General features: G+C 41.2%; 1 protein-coding gene across 1 annotated transcript in view; it reads right to left on the minus strand.

The window, feature by feature from the left end:
* CSF3R (colony stimulating factor 3 receptor) overlaps positions 1–20,177 on the minus strand; it is a 47,045-nt gene that overhangs the window by 8,593 nt on the left and 18,275 nt on the right. The window contains exons 5-14 of the mRNA XM_056557146.1: positions 15,763–15,886; positions 15,490–15,677; positions 14,385–14,533; positions 10,801–10,954; positions 10,236–10,318; positions 8,229–8,433; positions 6,335–6,514; positions 4,900–4,998; positions 3,917–4,060; positions 13–153 (exon numbers count right to left, since the gene is read on the minus strand). Of these exons, the coding sequence (XP_056413121.1) occupies positions 13–153; positions 3,917–4,060; positions 4,900–4,998; positions 6,335–6,514; positions 8,229–8,433; positions 10,236–10,318; positions 10,801–10,954; positions 14,385–14,533; positions 15,490–15,677; positions 15,763–15,886 (1,467 nt within the window). The remainder of the gene's footprint in view (positions 1–12; positions 154–3,916; positions 4,061–4,899; positions 4,999–6,334; positions 6,515–8,228; positions 8,434–10,235; positions 10,319–10,800; positions 10,955–14,384; positions 14,534–15,489; positions 15,678–15,762; positions 15,887–20,177) is intronic.

Consider the following 20,177-nt stretch of genomic DNA (forward strand, 5'->3'; position numbering starts at 1 on the left):
TGTCTAGCCTACCTGCGGCAGCAGTGTGAAGCATTAAACCAGTTCCATTCACACTTCCTTCAGATGTAGAGCTGCTTAGCAACACTTGGTATGTAGTTGACGGGAGCAGATTTGTTATAATGTACTTTGTTGCTGAACCATCTAGAGTTGCACCTAAAACAACATAATATTTATTTCTATGAAGTGCAATAGCCAAGTTATGAGTATGGTGTGTGTGTTACCATAATAGTCTATTTGAATAATTTACAAATTACAGAAGGGCAATGAGAAACTGTAACTCTTATGAATGGTTTAAAGAGGACATGTCTGCTCCTCTGGCACTGCTGTTTAAATACTTGTATTCCCTTATAAAATAATAGTTCTGTAAAATATTTTCATGGAACTCTACTTAGTGCCATTTTTCCTCTTGTCAATTGGGTATGTCCATGCAGAGTCTGACCCTGTTACCACATTTTGAACAATAGTATAACACATCCTAGTAACAAGATAATAGAGGTGCTCTTCAATCAAAAAAATGGTCTACCTCCTTTCAATCTGCTGAAAATTCCATTCCAACACTTACTTGTGTTACACGCTATTTTCTTTCTTATTTTATTTCCTAAACCATCTAATATATCATAATTACATGTCAGGCGTTTGTATCAAAAGGGGTTTAGAGAACACCACCGATGAAGGGTGCAGAACACAGTGCCTCTTTATCTTTGCACACCTAAAGCAAACGGTATACAGAATTGGAGGTCCTGTAGACTTTAATTCATAATATTAATTAATTCAATAATTTATATCCCACCTGCTTTAGTTTATTAAAATTTGGTACACTTTAAAGGGGTACTCCACTGGAAAACATAATTTTTTTTAATCATCTGATGACAGAAAATGAAACAGATTAGTAAATTACTTCTATTAAAATCTTAGCCTTGTAGTACTGCTTCTGTATGCTTCACAGGAAGTTCTTTTCTTTTTGAATTTCCTTTCCGTCTGACCACAGTGCTCTCTGCTGACACCTCTGTCCATTTTAGGAATTGTCCAAAGCAGGATAGGTTTGTTATGGGGATTTGCTCCTGCTCTGGACAGTTCCTAAAAATGGACAGAGGGGTCAGCAGAGAGCATTGTGGTACAACTGAAAGGAAATTCAAAAAGAAAAGAAGTTCCTATGAAGCATTCAGAAGCTTATAAGTACTAGAGGGATTAAGATTTTTTTTAATAGAAGTAATTTACAAATCTGTTTAACTTTCTGGCACCAGTTGATTTAAAAAAAAAAAAAAAAATTTTTTTCCAGTGGAGTACCCCTTTAAGAATGAACCAATATGTATAAAGAAAAAAGTTAACAGGAAATGATTCCTAACATAGCAAAACAAAACCTTACCATGAGGTCTACCAATCTAATTCAATAAAATTTATTATATTAAAGTTTGGGGTAAGGTAACACTTTTTATAACACTATTTTTTGATACTATGATAATTCTGCACTTGGAGCCGAACATACATCATGCATGCTAAGTGTGTGCAGTAAGTTATATCAGTGGAGTTCCAACTGTTGGGGTCCCAACTGATTACAGGGACATGGGAAGGACTGACATAATGTGGTGGTCAATCATGCTTTCTGCAGCTTCATACAAAAGTATAGGAAGTACGGAGCTAGCCAAGCATGCTGTTACTGTGACCCCGGTCAATTCATTTCATTTTGATTTACTTCTAATTTCAGATACAGTGGTCCCTCAACATACGATGGTAATTCGTTCCAGACGACCCATCGTTTGTCGAATCCATCGTATGTTGAGCGATTCGTGCAATGTAAAAAGTGCATTTAATGCTCACCTGTCCCGCCGCTCCGGACCGCGTCCTCACCGCTCCCGATGCTGTCCCAGGGGCTCCCGATGTTGTCCCGATGCTCCGGCATCTTCTTCGGGATCCTCCGCCTTCTTCTGCATCTTCGCCGGTGTCCGGGCCTCGCTTTCTGGTGACGTTATTACGTTGCTGCGCCGGGACGGCGTGGGCAGCGACGTAATAACGACGCTGGAAAGTGAGGCCCGGACCCCAGAGAAGATGCTGAAGATGCTGGAGGATCTCGAAGTGGACCCCGAGCAGCGGGGATAGGTAAGTGAACCTGTCTGGGATACTTAAACTGCTATCCGACAGCAGCTTAAGCATTTTGTGCTGTCGGATAGCAGTTAATGCCATGGCCCCGACATATAAAAGCATTGTATGTCGATGCTGACATCAACATGCGATGGCCTCTGAGAGACCATCGTATGTCGATTTAATCATATGTCGGGGCTATCGTATGTCGGGGGGTTACTGTATATTTTTAGTGCAAGGAACATTTTTGGAACTGTTACAATATTTTTTTCAAATGTTTAGCTGCAGTTACCAGCAAGGCTCTTAAGAATTGTTACTTATAATGTGAAAACCGAGCTGTTGCTTTTATCAGCCTGACTACAAATGATGTAGCTAAGGAAACAGCACACTGCCATCTGCTAGGGACTGGTCATCAATTTAGTTAGCTAAAAGGGAGAAGTATTCTATAAGCTTTAGAATAGATCCATAAGTCAACAGAATAAGTCAACAAATGGTCCTGTTGGCCACTGTTTGAACAGTACATGAAGAAGTTGCTGGCTACATTCACATAATCTAGAGGTATCTAACAATAAAAAAGTTTTTTATTTCTTTATAAACGCTGGCACCTTTAAGTAAGCCATATACATTGCTGACTTTAGGAAAGGTCTTTAGGGCTCTATCTTCCCTCGCCACCACATTTGTATTGATTCAATTGATCTAAAATATAGCAAATTTGCAAATGGCTTTTATGAAGCATTTCCTAGTTTTATACCTACAGCTGTAAAGCAGATCAATGCGTCTGTGAACTAGTAAAAAAAAGAATTAGTGCAAAAATAGATGGTAGAATTAGACTACACAGTGTTTTGCACTACCTGCAGAACTGTACCAATAGCCTAATACAGGAATCAGTTAGCTCCTCTGTAGGTCCTCATGGCCATTATGCCACCATCCTTGACCTCCCTTTGATGGAAGGTGCAATCTATTTATCATGCAGACTCCATGGAGCAACCATGAGAAATGGTCCCAGGCACAATAGGACAAATAAAGTCTAAATCCAAATCCTAAATGTATAAACTTTACCTTCTTTTCAATAAACACGAATGTCCCAGCTTAACATGTCAATGCAGAATTCTTAACAGATTACACAGGATAGCTGTTTTACACAGCTTGCTTCCCACCATTCAAGAAGTAATAGTTTACATGGACCTATAACTTACTGGTCCATCTATGTAAGTCTCGGGAAGTCTAGAGAAGATAAATTCCCTCTGTATACACTGTCTCTGAGCAGTTAGCTACTCTGACCGTAATACTTTCTTTCATTAGGCTGGTACATCAGCCCACACTGACCTGGCCCTCACAGTCTCTCAGTCTCTGACAAAGACTTATGTGCTCAGTCATTGCCTCTAGCCCAACAGATTGCCTCATTGCAGTCACTTATGGACCTGCTGCTTAGAACATTTATAACCGCCACTTGCTGCTTGTCTTCCGGATGTTACCTTCATCCAATGCTCTTTCTTTGGGGATAATTCACATAGAGGCCTAACCCTTTCTCATCTCAGGAGTAGACTCCCTAGGTGTTACATGTTGCTTCTATGCCACACACTAAAATTACCTTGCTCCTACTTCTTCACTCAAATTCTGCCTTTACTGCCTTCTTAGGAGCCTCCCAGCAGCTGTAGCCTCTCTTTGCCTAGTGCTGATAACTGTATCATCTTAAAAGGTTAGTATTTTGGACTGTATACATTAAATGTAATATTTGTGCCACTGAACCCTGTAAGCGATCGTGGCAGTGTAAAAACAGCATTTAACACCCAGATATCTTTTTTGTGCTGTGTGATGAACATGTTTTTACTCTTACTATGCTCTTTTCCACTTGTTTCAGTCCAAAAAACTGTGTAGTTAATGAATCCATTGCTTCTTTGCACAGGAATTGGCTTCCATTGCACTGCCGCCTGGGATTTGTTGACAGTTATCAATGTGATATCTGGAGAGTAGTCTGGTGCTATGAAACAAAATACATAATATACATTATTTCTTAGTGATTCTTTGATACGCCCTATTACATCCTTCATATCCAGATCATGTATCTTCTTACAACATAAACAAAAAGCCTATGGCCCAGATTTGTCAAACTGTCTGAGAGAAAAAAATGGAGAGCTTTTCCCACAACAACCAATCACAGCTCAGCTAGCAAGCTCTTGTAAAATGAAAGCTGAGCTGTGATTGGTTGCTGGGGGAAAATCTCTCCACTTTTTCTCTCACGCAGTTTGATAAATCTGGGCCTATATCTTTGTCTATCATTCTGTGTTAGAAATATAACTTGTGAACCACTGTTGGGTATATAGGCAGTAAAACTAAATATACTTATCAAATCTTTGGTTTTAATTTCTCAGTTACTACCAGAATTCCCTAAATAAGACTTCTTTCACTCTGTCTTTCAAAACCGGCAGTCAGCTGATGTTAAAAAATGAGGGGAGAATAGTGGGAGAAAAATTACTGCATGCGCCGTCTTTTTCTCCTGCTACTCCCGCTAGAAAACAATGGAGACCGATGGTCCCCATTATAATCAATGGGATCCATCGGGACCCGTTGTTGCATGTTCTACCCCATCCCAATAACGGCTGTTGAACGCAAAAAACAAAACAAAAAAAAAAGAAAGAGATCCCAACAGCCGTTTTCTGTTTGAGCACAATGGCAGTGTGAAAGAAGCCTAAGGGATGTGTCTTATATAATAACATTCTGTAGGTATAGTCCCTATGATCGATGGAGCTCTAAGTGTGCAAAACATTCCCTTCTTTATTGATGATATAAACGTATGACACATATGATCAGATACATTACCTCCTTCTTTAGAGTATGCATCTATTTCTATGGCCATCCCAATACAGTCTTTATACAAGGGATACAGTCTCACACTGTACCTCTGATATGGCTGAATGTCTGTAAAAAGAAAAAGACAGCAAAAGTAATTCACATAGATTAGCTGAAACTTTTAAAGAGGATAAAAAATGTTTTCCTCTTATGCTGAAATTTCTTCTCAATATAAATCCTTATAGATGTGTTCACATGGTCAGGTTTTAAATTGTACTACTGAATCCAAAGCAATGATCACATTATAAATGGGGGGCAAAGGATACCTATCTTTATAAAAAAAAAAAAACTCTTTATGTCAGAAGTTTTGATCAGTGGGGGTCTGGGTGCTGAAACTTCCACTGACTGCTAAAATGAAGGGGTAGAAGTGTTCAGCATGCTATGCCTCTATGTTTCTGCTTGGCTGTTCTCCACACACGAAGAGAGCAGTGTGCAGATTTACAGAAAGTCTGTGAGACGTTCTATAAATCCTTAAATTTCACACATTACTTTTCAAGAAGAGGTGAGCAAAGCTAAGCAAAAAGAAGGGGCACAGCACTCAGCTGAACACTAATGCCCTTCGTTTTAGTGATTGGTTGAGGTCTCAGCACCCAGACTCAACTAATCATAACTAAAGTTTGTTAAAATGAAGGTTTACCATATCTGAATTTTTAATAGCCTGACAAAAGAGAACAACCCAAGGTGTTTTTTGTTTTGTTTGTTTTTTTATTTTTATTTTATGGGAAAATCCTCTATTGTGTTTTACTAAAAACTAAAATGGGAAAGTTTTTGTATTGGCTGCTGCCTATCCACTTTTGCCCTTTTCTTGCATAGTGCCAGATTATAGATGTAAGTAATTTCCGGCAATATGTTTACCTGAGATAGATTTCCAAATAGCAGAAGCTTTTTAAAATCCCAATGTCAATTATGGTAGTTTTTCCCTAACAACTAGTCTGTTACAGGACAGTCAAGGCAAACTAGCACTAAGTCTGTTGCACAACGGACACCACCGGATCCCGATGGATCCTATTGACTTTTAAGGGGGTTCATCTAGTTCCATCTGGTGTTTCTTCATTTGCAAGAATTGAAATGAAAAAACAAAGCTTGCTGTATTTTTTTTTCTCTGCTCATGTCCCCCTATTTGAGGGGATTCTGCAAATGACACTCTGACGCAGATGTGCAGTTAGCTTAAGCAAAGGGAATGGACAAGAAGGCTTGGCACGACTCAAATCAGATTTTTAATAGTATGCTGTGTAAAAACATATTAGTGGAGAACTTCCTTATGTAAACTGATTTAAGATGATCTGGTCAACAAAAACATTTAAAAAAAAATCCAATAGCTTATATGGTACCAACATAGTCTGTGGAAAGGAGAATCAGAAAGTGACACAACTCTTAAATGGTAATAAGTGCCCCTATGTTTTACCTTGTAGAATTGAGCTCCTTTTTCCTTCCTGTTCAACTCTCCAGTGTATTTCACAGTCAGATAGCTCTGTATTTTTATGCCACTCTAGCAGGTAACTCTTTGCAGAAGATTGTGGCTCCCACATAACTTTCAAGCTGGAATCACCATTGGAAGACACCTCAATTTTAGACACTGGTGTTCCTATAATGACAAATGTAATTCATTTGGTTAAAGGGGTTGTCCAGGAATAGAAAACCAGAGCTAATTTCTTCCTCAAAAAATGCCACCCCTGTGCACAGGTTGTGTGTGGTATTGCAGCTCAGTTCCATTGAAGTGTTCGGAGACAAGTTGTAATACTGATAAGGATGACCCTTATGTTTCTGCTGACTGATCAATATATTAATACTAATATGCCACTGCTGATGCTGCAGAAAGATATTTGTTAAACTACCCATAACCCATAAAACAGCTTGCAATCTGCTTGTGACTAAGAAAAAGACCTTGGAATGGACCAAGATGAGACATCAGAAGACAAAATATTTGAAGAGGATACAGATTGTATAGAAGGACAAGGATCTGGGATTTTCCAGTATGAGAGCGAGAGGGCTGCATAGATGAACTTTGGCCAAGAAAGAAATGGATGCTAAATATGCATAAAATATACAGAGATAAAGCTCAAATAACCAATCAAAAGGTAACATGATGATTTTGACATCATAACTAATCCTCCCTTTTTTGTCAAATGTAAAAACAATGTACTTCCGTGTAATTAAACAAAACTCCTTGGGCAGCTCTTTAGGCAGTATGCTGAGAATGAGATATGATACCAACATTGTCTGGTGTGAATTTGCTTATTTCGGCACTCAGCAGTATACAGCGGCAATCACTCACAGTTTAAAGGGGTATTCCAGGAAAAAAAAAACTTTTTTTTATATCAACTGGCTCCAGAAAGTTAAACAGATTTGTTAATTACTTAAATTAAAAAATCTTCATTCTTTCAATAATTATCAGCTGCTGAAGTTGAGTTGTTGTTTTATGTCTGGCAACCGTGTTCTCTGCTGACATCTCTGCTTGTCTCGGGAACTGCACAGAGTAGAATAGGTTTGCTATGGGGATTTGCTTCTAAACTGTGTGGTTCCCAAGACACGTGTCATCAGAGAGACACGTTTCACAGAAAAGAACAACTCAACTTCAGAAGCTCATAAGTACTGAAAGGATGAAGATTTTTTAATAGAAGTAATTTACAAATCTGTTTAACTTTATGGAGCCAGTTGATATATATATATATATATATATATATATATATATATATATATATAAAAATTCCCCTGGATAACCCCTTTAAGGCCTCACTTCAAGCCATCCTTGACAATACCACACACGATTTTAGGACAGACGTGGCGCTGTTTTTGGAAAAAATTAGTTCTGGTCTTCTATTCTTGGATAATCCCTTTAAATGTTCTGCTGTAAACATTCCCATCAGAATTAAAAAAAAAAAAATCAAAATGATCTATTCTCACAATAATCTCCATATAGGTAATTCACTACTGACAATGTTAAATATTAACATCATGCTTATTTATCTGGATTTAGGTCATTGTAACCATAGAGAATTATGGGTACTTCCCTACTATAATGCTACTAATAAGATATTTCTTGATTTTAACAAAAAGCCAGCAGAAGTGCATGAAAATCAAAATGTGTGCAGGTGTCATTTCATTTATAGCAAAGAACATAAAGTGAACCCAACATGGGTTGTTGACACCTTTTTACAGTGCAGGGAACACTGCACAGAGAATTGCTGTTATAACCTTGTAGTATGTCTCAAAAGTCTAAACTAGATGGGAAATTATGATTTTCTTTAAAAAATAAAAATAAAAAAAACACCTAGTTGTTAAAATTACTATTTTCTTACCATTCCTGGCAGTGAAGGTGATCTGACTTTCTGGAGATGCTCCAGCATTATTGTACGTCCATATGAAGACATTCTTCTTTTCAGTGGGTAGCGAGATGGTACAATTTAGACTGGTTGTGTTGCATAAAATGGTGTCTGTTTCATCTAAAGAGCTCTTCACAATGTACCACAAGTGTTCTGCATTGGCCTTATTTCTCTCCAGTGGCTGTAGGAAACGAACACACCTTACTAAGCTAATATTCTTTATTCCCAAACCCAAATTTAAAGTTAAGAATTAAGTTTAAAAACCTAAAATGTATAATTCTTGGTGCAATTCCATAGTTAAGTGTTACATAGGTACAGTTACACTGTATGTATAATGTTTAGTTCCCATAATGTAATTTCATGATGTCATGATGTGATCTGATACCATTATAAGGCATTTAGAGATAACTTGGTTAAAGTGTTAATTCAAGTACAAAGAAAATATTATCTTGGCTTCTGCAATAGCTTTCAAGACATATGTGAGGGATGGAAGGGATGACTATTAGTCTAGATTATAGAACCCATTCACCTGGCCATTTGTTCATGTGATAAGGGGTTAAGATACATGGCTTAACAGCAAAGCAAGCATAAAAAAAACATGAATGAAGTAAATGACCCAATGGCTGATACAGAGGGAAAAGGACCCTGCTTGTATGGGCTTACCATCTACAATGTGAGGGGAGAAGGATACTAGGTGAGGGAAGCAGCAGTTCATGCAGCAGTGCAGTGATATTGGGGGTATTTATCAATTTTGCCTGTTGACCGTTTCTTTTTACCCTTTTTTTTTCACTTTGGTTTCCGTGGACATGCACCAAATTTATCATTTGGTGCAAGTTGTTAGTAATTTTGGCTCAAATGTTGAAATCAGCTGTTCCCAGCGCCTTTTACACAGAAGTTACCGCCACAGAGGACGCGTATTTTACCCTGTAAAGCAGCCATTTCGGAGTCCCTCCTGCAGTATATCAGCAAGCGACGTGAGTTTTTTTCTTTTGTGGGGTTTATAGCCACCATGTGAAATGGATTTTATTTTCAACTTAAGTATTATTTTTTTTGGTTACTTTAGTGCAGTGGTCTTCAACCTGCGAACCTCCAGATGTTGCAAAACTGCAATTCCCAGCATGCCCGGACAGCCGTTGGCTGTCCGGGCATGCTGGGAGTTGTAGTTTTGCAACATCTGGAGGTCCGCAGGTTGGGGACCACTGCTTTAGTGCTTACCTTTCCTGAACCTGTGTGGCCATGTCCAATGCTGGCTCAACGGAGGGCGAAGGTTCCTCAGGATAGTATTGAGCAGCCCTTTTTAATGTATTTTAACGCCTTTACATTTTCTTACATTGCTAAGTGTGTTTTCCAAGTGCATCATTTCTTGGCGGTGATTTGCGTAAAAAAAGGGATTTGTGCCAAAATTGCGCCAAAGATCGATTGGCGCAAATGATGAATTACTGACTAAAGTTGAAATCACACACAGGACCGTGTGATTTTGAGAAAGTTGGAAAAATGACAGTGGAGAAGTATTGCGCCAAGTATTGCGCCAAAGTTACGTTAAAAAAAGACACATAAATCCTTTGATCAATACCCCCCAATAGGTTGTAGGCTTTTATAAAGAGATGGGTTTTCAAGTTGCTTTTGAATGTTGTGATGGTGAGTAAGGCAGACTTTAGTCTAAGGTGTATGGGCACCTTAAATGGGCATTGTCAGAATAAAAATTGTTGTTATTTTATACGTGTTAGAGACATGTCGGACGCTTAGCATGTTCTCTCTAGGCTCTGTGTAATGTGACTTGGCCAGTCTCATAATGTATGGCAATAGGACCATCTCACTCATATAAACAGAGAGTGGGGAGAGAAGTTCACGATTAGTTGGGATCTGAAAACTGAAAATCCATTTAACATTTTTGACATCTCAAAAGTTTTTATAATGACATGAGCACTTTTCTATTTCTTTTGTTTTTGAAGAATTCTTCCATGTTAGGTCATTTAACTGTACCTTCCATAGTAGCTGAATTTTTTCTGGACTGTCATGTGTGGGTTCCAGTATTCTCCACCAGGTCTCTAGTTTTCCTGTTGGAACTATAATGATAATAATGTATAATATAAAAACATATCTTCGATGGCTCAGTACAGATGTTATAGCTGGAATTAGAACAAGAAAGGTTTTGAAATATTTCAACTTGGTAATGGTAGCAAAGGATTCAGAATACTGTGCAAGGGAAGAAAAAGAAGTCTGTAGCTTCTTGGCCACACTAGTCATAAAATGTAAATAAATTACTATTTTGAACATTCTATAGAGAGACAACGTTCACTAGATAAGACATTTCACTTGAAAAAATTGGAAAGGAGAGGTCACTATCAACACATAAAATAATCACTATTACTGTAATAACGGTCTCTTCATCGAGGAGCACTGAGTAATTGTATGAATGCACATGATTGATTTTTACTTTGCAATAATCTTTCTCAAATATATATGTTTATACTATGTTACCACTATTAACATTGACAAGTATTGACAAGTTTATTGATTAAAATGTTTTCTACACAACAAGACTCACTTGTTTCTACAGTGGTAACGTTGGTTGTTGGTCCCCATTCACTCCATTGCCCGGTTAGATTTTTACGGATACAGCGAATCTGGAAATCATACTTGATACCCCCTACCAAGCCACACTGGTCTATTGTTTTCACATCAACTGGTACCTCTATAGGCTAAATAAAATAAACATGATAAGTAAAACAAATCTTTTATTGTATTAAAACAAGTTATAGTTTTATTACATTAAATTATTATGATATATTTTAGGAATTAATATAGAGTTGTTCTTAAAGTAGACATTTACAGATTGTTAGATGGAAGCCTAAATAATTTTGTACCTACAGTGGTCATTCTGAACACTTATTACAGAAAGGGGTGTAACTAGAAAAGGCTGGGCCCTGTAGCAGATTTTTACAGTGCCTCTTCCCATGTGATACTGCTCAGATACAGTCATGGAATACAACATTTTTGCACAGGCTCACATGTGACCTCTCAACCCAGACCAATATGATGAGCTCTGCTAACTACAGACTAAAGCCAGACATCTTTGGCCCTTTACTTCTGCAGCTGTTCATACTCTATATGGCAACACAATCCCCATCCCGTATACTGTCATGCTGCTGCTACCACCAATACTGTGCCTGCTACTTCCTCACCACTACCATACCCAGAGCACTGTCCAATGCAATTAAATACACCAGATATAATAGTGTTTGATAACAGGGGCGAAGATTAAAGCAGGGGTAACACTACTAAATATTGAGTCACTGACCAGACAACAAAATTAATTTATATCACACATCAGATGAAAAGACAACCTCTCACCCATTCATAGCCCCATTCTCATAGACTGTTACTCATTGCTCCCCTCTCACATATACTGCTATTCTTGTCTCCTTCTCTCACAGAAACACCTTCAAACTTGTCTCCATGTCCTCTCACCCTTACTCAAAAATTCCCTATGCTACCATCATTACCTCTTTTTCCTCAGATGAGCTGTAACTAGAGCCAAAAGGACCTTTGATGGTCCTATCACCAAAGGTCAATGAACTTTTGCTGCTGATGGGCTCTTTGAGTCCCGTAGCAGACACTATGTCTGCTATGGTGGTAGTTCCACCCCTGATTATAGACTTATAGGGCAGTAATGGTGAACCTATGGCAAGAGCAGAGCGGAGCAGCGAGGAGGAGGATGCGCGCACATGGTAAGTTACCTGTATGTTGTATCATCAGTGTTCTGACCACCACTCCTTCGGTCCCGGGACCTACTGCTATGACCTCCAGGCCATAGCAATAGATTTTGACCCCGGACTGAAGGATGTCTGTTTGTGGGGCAACTATACTGCACCTAATGTGGGGAAACTGTACTGCACCTAATGTGAGGGAACTATACTGCACCTAATATGGAGAACTATACTGCACCTAATGTGGGGGAACTATACTGCACTTACTGTGGGGGAGCTATACTGCACCTAATGTGGGGGAGCTATACTGCACCTAATGTGAGGGAACTAAACTGCACCTAATGTGAGGGAACTAAACTGCACCTAATGTGGGGGAACTATACTGCACCTAATGTGGGGGGAACTATACTGAACCTAATGTGAGGGAACTGTACTGCACCTAATGTGGGGGAACTGTACTGCACTTAATGTGGGGAGCTATACTGCACCTAATGTGGGGAGCTTTACTGCACCTAATGTGGGGGAACTGTACTGCACCTAATGTGGGGGAACTGTACTGCACTTAATGTGGGGAGCTATACTGCACCTAATGTGGGAGAACTATACTGCCAACCTAATGTGGGGGAACTATACCGCACCTAATGTGGAGGGGGGGGGAACTACAACCTATGTGGGGGAACTATACCGCACCTAATGTGGGGGAACTATACTGCACCTAATGTGGTGGGAACTTCAACCTAATGTGGGCGGATTTATACTGCCAGCCTAATGTGGGGGAACTACAACCTAATGTGGGGGTAACTATACTGCACCTAATGTGGGGGAACTATACTGCCAACCTAATGTGGGGGAATTTATACTGTACCTAATGTGGGGGAAACTACAACCTAATGTGGGGGGACTTATACTGCCAGCCTAATGTGGGGGAACTGTGCTGCCAATCTAATATGGGGGAACTGTGCTGCCAATCTAATGTGGGGGAACTATACTGCACCTAATGTGGGGGAACTATAAACTATCAATAAAAAAAAAGTTTGGATCATTGAACTCTGTTGTTGTGTTCTTCTTTTAAAATAAAAGATGTTAATTAGTTATGGCAACTGTATGAATAGTTTTTTCTAAACTTAAACCTCAGAATTCTGATTTAATTGCTGTGCTGGCACTTTGAGGGAAAAAAAGTTGGCGTGCATTACGGTTTGGGCACTCAGGCTCAAAAAGGTTCACCATCACTGTTATAGGCACTCTGAGTGTTATAAAATAAGGGCCTTGGATAGAGATAACCAACAACCCAGTGGTAACTCTGATGTGCTCACAAAATCCTGTTTGCAGATGAGAATTTTTTTTTTTTTGCAGTACTCCACCAATCTGGGCTTTATAGCAGAGTGGCCAAAATGAAGCTTCTCCTTAGTAAATGACACATGAAAACCCACCAGGAGTTTTTTTTTCTATTTTTGTTAAAATCCCCTAAAGGACAGATAAGATTGCTGGTGTGATGAAACCAAGATTGAACTTTTTGATGTCAAATCTAAGCATCATGTCTGGAGGAAACTGCTCATCATCTGCTTAATACCATCCCTACAGTGAAGCATAGTGGTAGCTCAACCAGAACCTTGAGGAACCCAGCCAGAACCTTGACTTGAATCAAACATTGCTGAATAGACCTGAAAATGGTTTTACACTAACAGTCCCCATTCAACCTGACATAGCTTGAGAGGCTCTGCAAAAGAATGGCAGAAAACCAACATGTGCAAACATTGTGGGATCGTACCCAAGAGGACTGGAGGCTGTTATCTCTGCCAAAGGTGCTTCAACTAAGTCTTGAGTAACAAGTCTGTATAATTATTATAATGACTATGATGACATATTTTTGTTTTTCCTTTTCAAAACATTTGCAAAGATTTCTAACATTCTGTTTTCATTTTGGGGTATTGAGGGCAGAATGATGGGGGAAACTTGATTATTATTTTTTTAATACAAGGCTGCAACATAACAAAATGTGAATAAAGCGAAAGAAAGGGTCTGAAGATGTTCCGAATGCATTGTATATGAGTCATGATCTGCCAAATACAATGTATTATGATTTAAAACTTTTAGGCCATTTCAAAATGGATGTGTCAAGGTTTAAAGAAAGTGTGCTTTTTACCAGTGCTTATGAAATGGTTTGGGGGACCTAATTTGTGAAGCAACCCCAGTTTTTGGTGAGACACAACAATTTGAATAAATGAGGGACAGGCAGTTCTCTTGTTGCACCAAATTCTGGTTTATCGTCAACATTTGTTATATTGAGTTCAGGAGATGGAAAATGTATAAAGATTGATTTTTAATTTTGGCATAGACTATTTCCAATGGTAAAACCTGGGCTTTTTCAGCTTCTGCCTTGTGAGACCTCCTTACAGAAATACAGAGAAGCCCTAAGACTTACCCCAGTCCATTCCATCTCTGCAGCCTTTCTGTAGTTAAACTGGCATCTCATATCTTTTAAAAATTCTGCTTTTCTTCCATACGTCCATTGTAAAGTAACACAGTCCTTATGGGGAATGGTATCTTTAATAACTATTGGGTCAAGCTTTACTGCAATACAAACATACAATATAGGTCATAATAACATGCCATTTAATATATGATTGGATATTTATTATTATCTGTACTTTATGTAGAACAAACAAATTCCACTGTAGAAGACAATCCTAAAATATTGACCCCAATCCACCTTGAGTTCTTTAAGTAATGTATTATAGTCCTCTGGCACCCTGACATTGCTTATAGAGGTGTTTTTTCATAAAATAGGCATCCCTGCATCTGCTTAGGAGTTGATGACAAAAATAGCTCAAATTAGCTCAATTCCCTCTAAGATATGGGCAATATGACCCTGCATAGGGCTTATTTTCTCTCTCAACTAATGTCGACATTTGGAAACAAAATCAGACCGTCTTCACTACATGTATTGATAACAATTGTTGTTGTGGTATGAAGCCCCCCAAAAATGCATGCTTAAATAAGTCTTTAAGGTGGGTGACATTTGGTGTGTTTTTGAGTTAGTAGTGCTTATCCTACTTACTTAAAGGAGATATCTGGTACGGACTATTCCTATTCCATCCTGCCCGAGCTGCAAAAAAAGCAAACAAACTTTTACTTACCTTCCTACGTTCCCCTGGAGCTCCATAACAGCTGATCGGTCAACCGGGCTGTCTACTTCCTACTTCCGTTATGCTGAAGCGCCGTGTGACGTACATGGCTATCACCGGCCGAGGCGGGAAATCGCTGTGGGCGGTGATAGGCTGAAGCACCGTGCGACGTACCGGTCTAAGGGAAGTTGGTAGTAGACAGCCCGGCCGACCGATCAGCTGTTGCGGAGCTTCGGGGGAGTGTAGGAAAGTAAGTGAAAGTTTGTTTTCTCTTTTTTTGCAGCCCGGGCAGAATGGAATAGGAAAAGTCTGCACCCGACATCTCCTTTAATACACAATATTTAGAGCATTATAACATGTGTGATAAAAGTTTAAGCCTTTGTATTAGTACTGACAATGTACCTTCTTGTAGTGGGACCACACAAAGACGAGATGAGGTAGCAGATCCAATCTTGTTTTGCACTATCACTTGTACTGAAAGTTCCCCAAAATTGTCAAAATATTTACGAGAAATATTACAAAAATGTTCCCCCTTTGAGGGATTACATATGTATTCACTACTTAAATGAGTGCTACATTTGTTTGAGGACCTGCAAGAGACAATATAAATAAAAATATGAGCCTTGAGGTGGGGCACAGTGGCACAGTTTCCCAGTCTCATGGCAAATAACTTACTTGAACGTTGACAATGTGACATTTTCTTCCAAGAGTGAGTGTTTCTGGAGTTGCCATGTGCAGTTGACAATGTTTTTGTGAATGTTCGTTAGGCAGCTGATGTTGGTTGGTGGAGCTGGAGGGTCTGTAAAATAGTGAAATCATTGACAAACACATAAAAGTTAGAGTTTTTTTTTTTATCAGCAAAGGTCTGAGTGTTTAGATGTTTAGACCTCCATTGATCAGGAGAACAAGCCAGAGAAGACCATGAGCGCTCAGGTTCAGACCCTTGCCAATCAAAACTTTTCACATGTCACCAGGACATGTCAAACATTTTTTCAAGTGACAGTGTTCATATATATGTTTTTTTTTGCTTGCACAGATTTGCACACTAGGAACATTAATTTGATCCTAAAGCCAAGTCCTTAGGGACCGAACATTATGTATCTAAGAACATAGTGCTTCAAGTCCAGAGAGCTTTCATTTGAGTGAAATGTAAGATTTGAGACTGAGGCTTAATACATTACATTCTACTTATGAAACCATGAAGAATGTACATTGCACTTATTAAGCCATGAAGAACATACAATTATGAGGAAGGCACATAATACATTCATGGTCCAGGTTTATGATTAAACATCTTTTTTAAAGTAAGAGAATGTTACTGACAGCTTGACAAATATCCCCCCATTGTCTTCATCCATATCTTAAACATGTACGGTAATTTTTTTTGGGATTCAAACGCATAGTCTACCTCACCTTTGAGTCCCGCAAAAGAAATATGCATCAGTAAAACATACTTGAAGTAGTCAACAGTGTCACGGATCGGCAGGCTGGAGGTGGATCCTCTGTGTCAGAGAGGGTTTGGCGTGGACCGTGTTGGTGGACCGGTTCTAAGTAGCTACTGGTTTTCACCAGAGCCCGCCGCAAAGCGGGATGGTCTTGCAGCGGCGGTAGCAACCAGGTCGTATCCACCGGCAACGGCTCAACCTCTCTGACTGCTGAGATAGGCATGGTACAAGGGATAAGGCAAGAGCAAGGTCGGACGTAGCAGAAGGTCAGGGCAGGCAGCAAGGATCGTAGTCAGGGGCAACGGCAGGAGGTCTGGAACACAGGCTAGGAACACACAAGGGAACGCTTTCACTAGGCACAAGGGCAACAAGATCCGGCGAGGGAGTGCAGGGGAAGTGAGGTATAAGTAGGGAGTGCACAGGTGGAAACTAATCAAGCTAATTGGGAAGATTGGGCCAGGCACCATCATTGGTGCACTGGCCCTTTAAATCTAGAGAGCTGGCGCGCGCGCGCCCTAGAGAGCGGAGCCGCGCGCGCCAGAGCATGACAGCCGGGGACCGGGACAGGTAAGTGACTTGGGACGCGATTCGCGAGCGGGCGCGTCCCGCTGTGCGAATCGCATCCCCGACGGCCATGTCAGTGCAGCGCTCCCGGTCAGCGGGACTGACCGGGGCGCTGCAGGGAGAGAGGCGCCGTGAGCGCTCCGGGGAGGAGCGGGAACCCGGAGCGCTCGCGTAACAGTACCCCCCCCTTGGGTCTCCCCCTCTTCTTGGAGCCTGAGAACCTGAGGATAAGACTTTTGTCCAGGATGTTGTCCTCAGGTTCCCAAGATCTCTCCTCTGAGCACTCAAGTACAAAGGGTCCAAGATAATGTGGTCCGAGATTAAAACTGGGGACACGGAAGCGGATATACTTGGTGGAGAGCCACACAAAAACAGGAGGAGTTCTTCTTTTTTCTTCGGCAAGCTTCTTTACCCGGGATGAGGCTAGTATGAGGGACTTTAGAGTCTTTTTCCAGATGGTGGCGAAGCCCCGGGAAACCACATCAACAGCGGGCACACAAGAAGGCGTGGGGGTGGGGAGGGAGGGAAGAGGGTCAAGCTTGGCACGGGGCAGAGTGTTAACAGGACGGGGGCTGTGAGGAGGAGACACAGCATAGTCCAGATAGGCCTTGGGGAGACCAGGTAAAGGAGGAGACACAGAGGTTTGACTGACGGGACTGGGAGCAGACGTGAGGCATTTTCTGTGGCAAGAAGCACCCCAGCTCATGATCTCCCCGGTGGTCCAGACAAGGGTAGAGGAGTGGCGTTGGAGCCATGGCAGACCGAGGAGGACTTCAGAGGAGCATTTGGGCAAAACAAAAAGTTCCATGCTCAAGAGCAGGGGTTCTGTGCGGTAACGCACAGTGCAGTATAGAAGTAAATCTTCTTTCTTTCTGCGGCGAGTCCTCTCTTCAGGGGTCAGGCGAGACCGATCCACTTGCATAGCCTCCTCGGCGGGAGGCACAGGGGTGGATTGCAAAGGATACTGTGAGAGAGGTGCTCCGAGCGGTGTGGCACATGGCAGGGCCTTGCCAGGCAGGAGACCACGGCAGAGTCTAGAGTCCCCATCAAATTTGTCCGGCAGGGACAAGCAGGGGTTAGGAGCGGCCGGTCGCTGCGGAGGAGTTGCAGGAGCCGGCGGAGGAGATGGTTGTTGCTGTTGCAGCTGCTGTGTCTGTGACTGAAGTTGCTGTATCTGCGGCAGCAGCTGCTGTATCTGTGACTGAAGTTGCTGTGTCACGGTGGTCAAGTATGCCAGCTGGTGATTACGTTGGGTGATCATTAGGGATTGCTGGGCAATCACCGTGGAAATGTCGGCAAGACTTGACAGCGGCACCTCAGCGGAATCCATGGCCGGATCTACTGTCACGGATCGGCAGGCTGGAGGTGGATCCTCTGTGTCAGAGAGGGTTTGGCATGGACCGTGTTGGTGGACCGGTTCTAAGTAGCTACTGGTTTTCACCAGAGCCCGCCGCAAAGCGGGATGGTCTTGCAGCGGCGGTAGCAACCAGGTCGTATCCACCGGCAACGGCTCAACCCCTCTGACTGCTGAGATAGGCATGGTACAAGGGATAAGGCAAGAGCAAGGTCGGACGTAGCAGAAGGTCAGGGCAGGCAGCAAGGATCGTAGTCAGGGGCAACGGCAGGAGGTCTGGAACACAGGCTAGGAACACACAAGGGAACGCTTTCACTAGGCACAAGGGCAACAAGATCCGGCGAGGGAGTGCAGGGAATGTGAGGTATAAGTAGGGAGTGCACAGGTGGAAACTAATCAAGCTAATTGGGAAGATTGGGCCAGGCACCATCATTGGTGCACTGGCCCTTTAAATCTAGAGAGCTGGCGCGCGCGCGCCCTAGAGAGCGGAGCCGCGCGCGCCAGAGCATGACAGCCGGGGACCGGGACAGGTAAGTGACTTGGGACGCGATTCGCGAGCGGGCGCGTCCCGCTGTGCGAATCGCATCCCCGACGGCCATGTCAGCGTGAGCGCTCCGGGGAGGAGCGGGAACCCGGAGCACTCGGCGTAACAAACAGTAGCCCTTGTTTGGTGCATTAAAATGAAAATGTCTGCTAAGAATACACTGTGGTATACACTTACAAAGAAACCAAAACAAACAAGCTCATAAATTATGTATAATAATGTGAAATAACACAGAAAAAGAGAAAAAAAGAATTGAAAGAAAGGGAGGTGCAAAAATGCATGGAAAGCCCAGACAACAGCTGAAATCTCTTAGTAATTAAAAAGCATTCCAGCCTCTTGTCAGAGATACTTAAGATGAGCTGGTTCTGTCTCAACAGATGGCCTACAAAAAGATCTCATTGCTAAGGTGTCACATCTCTTGATGGGTAAAAGCAAAAAGCTGTCTAAAGACCTTCACAACATAAAAACAAAAAAATATCAATGACACTGGTTACAGTGTCAGGTGAATTTCTAGGCTTTTAAATGTTTCTGTGAGCACTGTTAGGGCCATAATACGGAAGTGAAAAGACAACCATTTCACCATAAATTTGCCTTGACCAGAGGAGTGAAAAGAATCAAGAGTTACCCAAGAGCCAAGGATCACTTGTAGGGAGCTTCAAAAAGAAATGGAATTAGCAGGTACAGTCATCTCAAAAAAACAGTATTTAGTGAGAAAAATGGTGACATGTTTAATACTTATTTTACCCACTGTATCTGCAATGTAGAGCATAAATAAGGTGTGAGCTGAACCAAAGAGATAAAGAAACGTATGACTTGGGTAATATAAACTTCTTGCTACTTTTCTTCCCTGAGTTCTTCGCCCATTTTGACTTGAGCTCAAGTAACCTGAGTGGGTTGAGAAAGCTGGAGAGTCCTATTTAAAGGGGTACTCCGCTGCCCAGTATCCGGAACATTTAGTTCCGAACGTTGGATGTGGGCTTCCGTGGTCGCCCCCACCCCTCGTGATGTCTATGTTAAGTCTATACAAGGGGCATGATGGCTTTTTATACCATAAAAAATTAACAAAAATGGTACTGATAAAAACTTCAGATCATACACGGAAAAATAAAAAAGTTATAGGGGTCAGAAGATGACAATTTTAAACGTATTTATTTTTGTACATGTAGTTATGATATTTTCCAGA

This window comes from Hyla sarda, chromosome 2 (genome assembly GCF_029499605.1).
Source record: "Hyla sarda isolate aHylSar1 chromosome 2, aHylSar1.hap1, whole genome shotgun sequence".
Lineage (NCBI taxonomy): Eukaryota > Metazoa > Chordata > Amphibia > Anura > Hylidae > Hyla > Hyla sarda.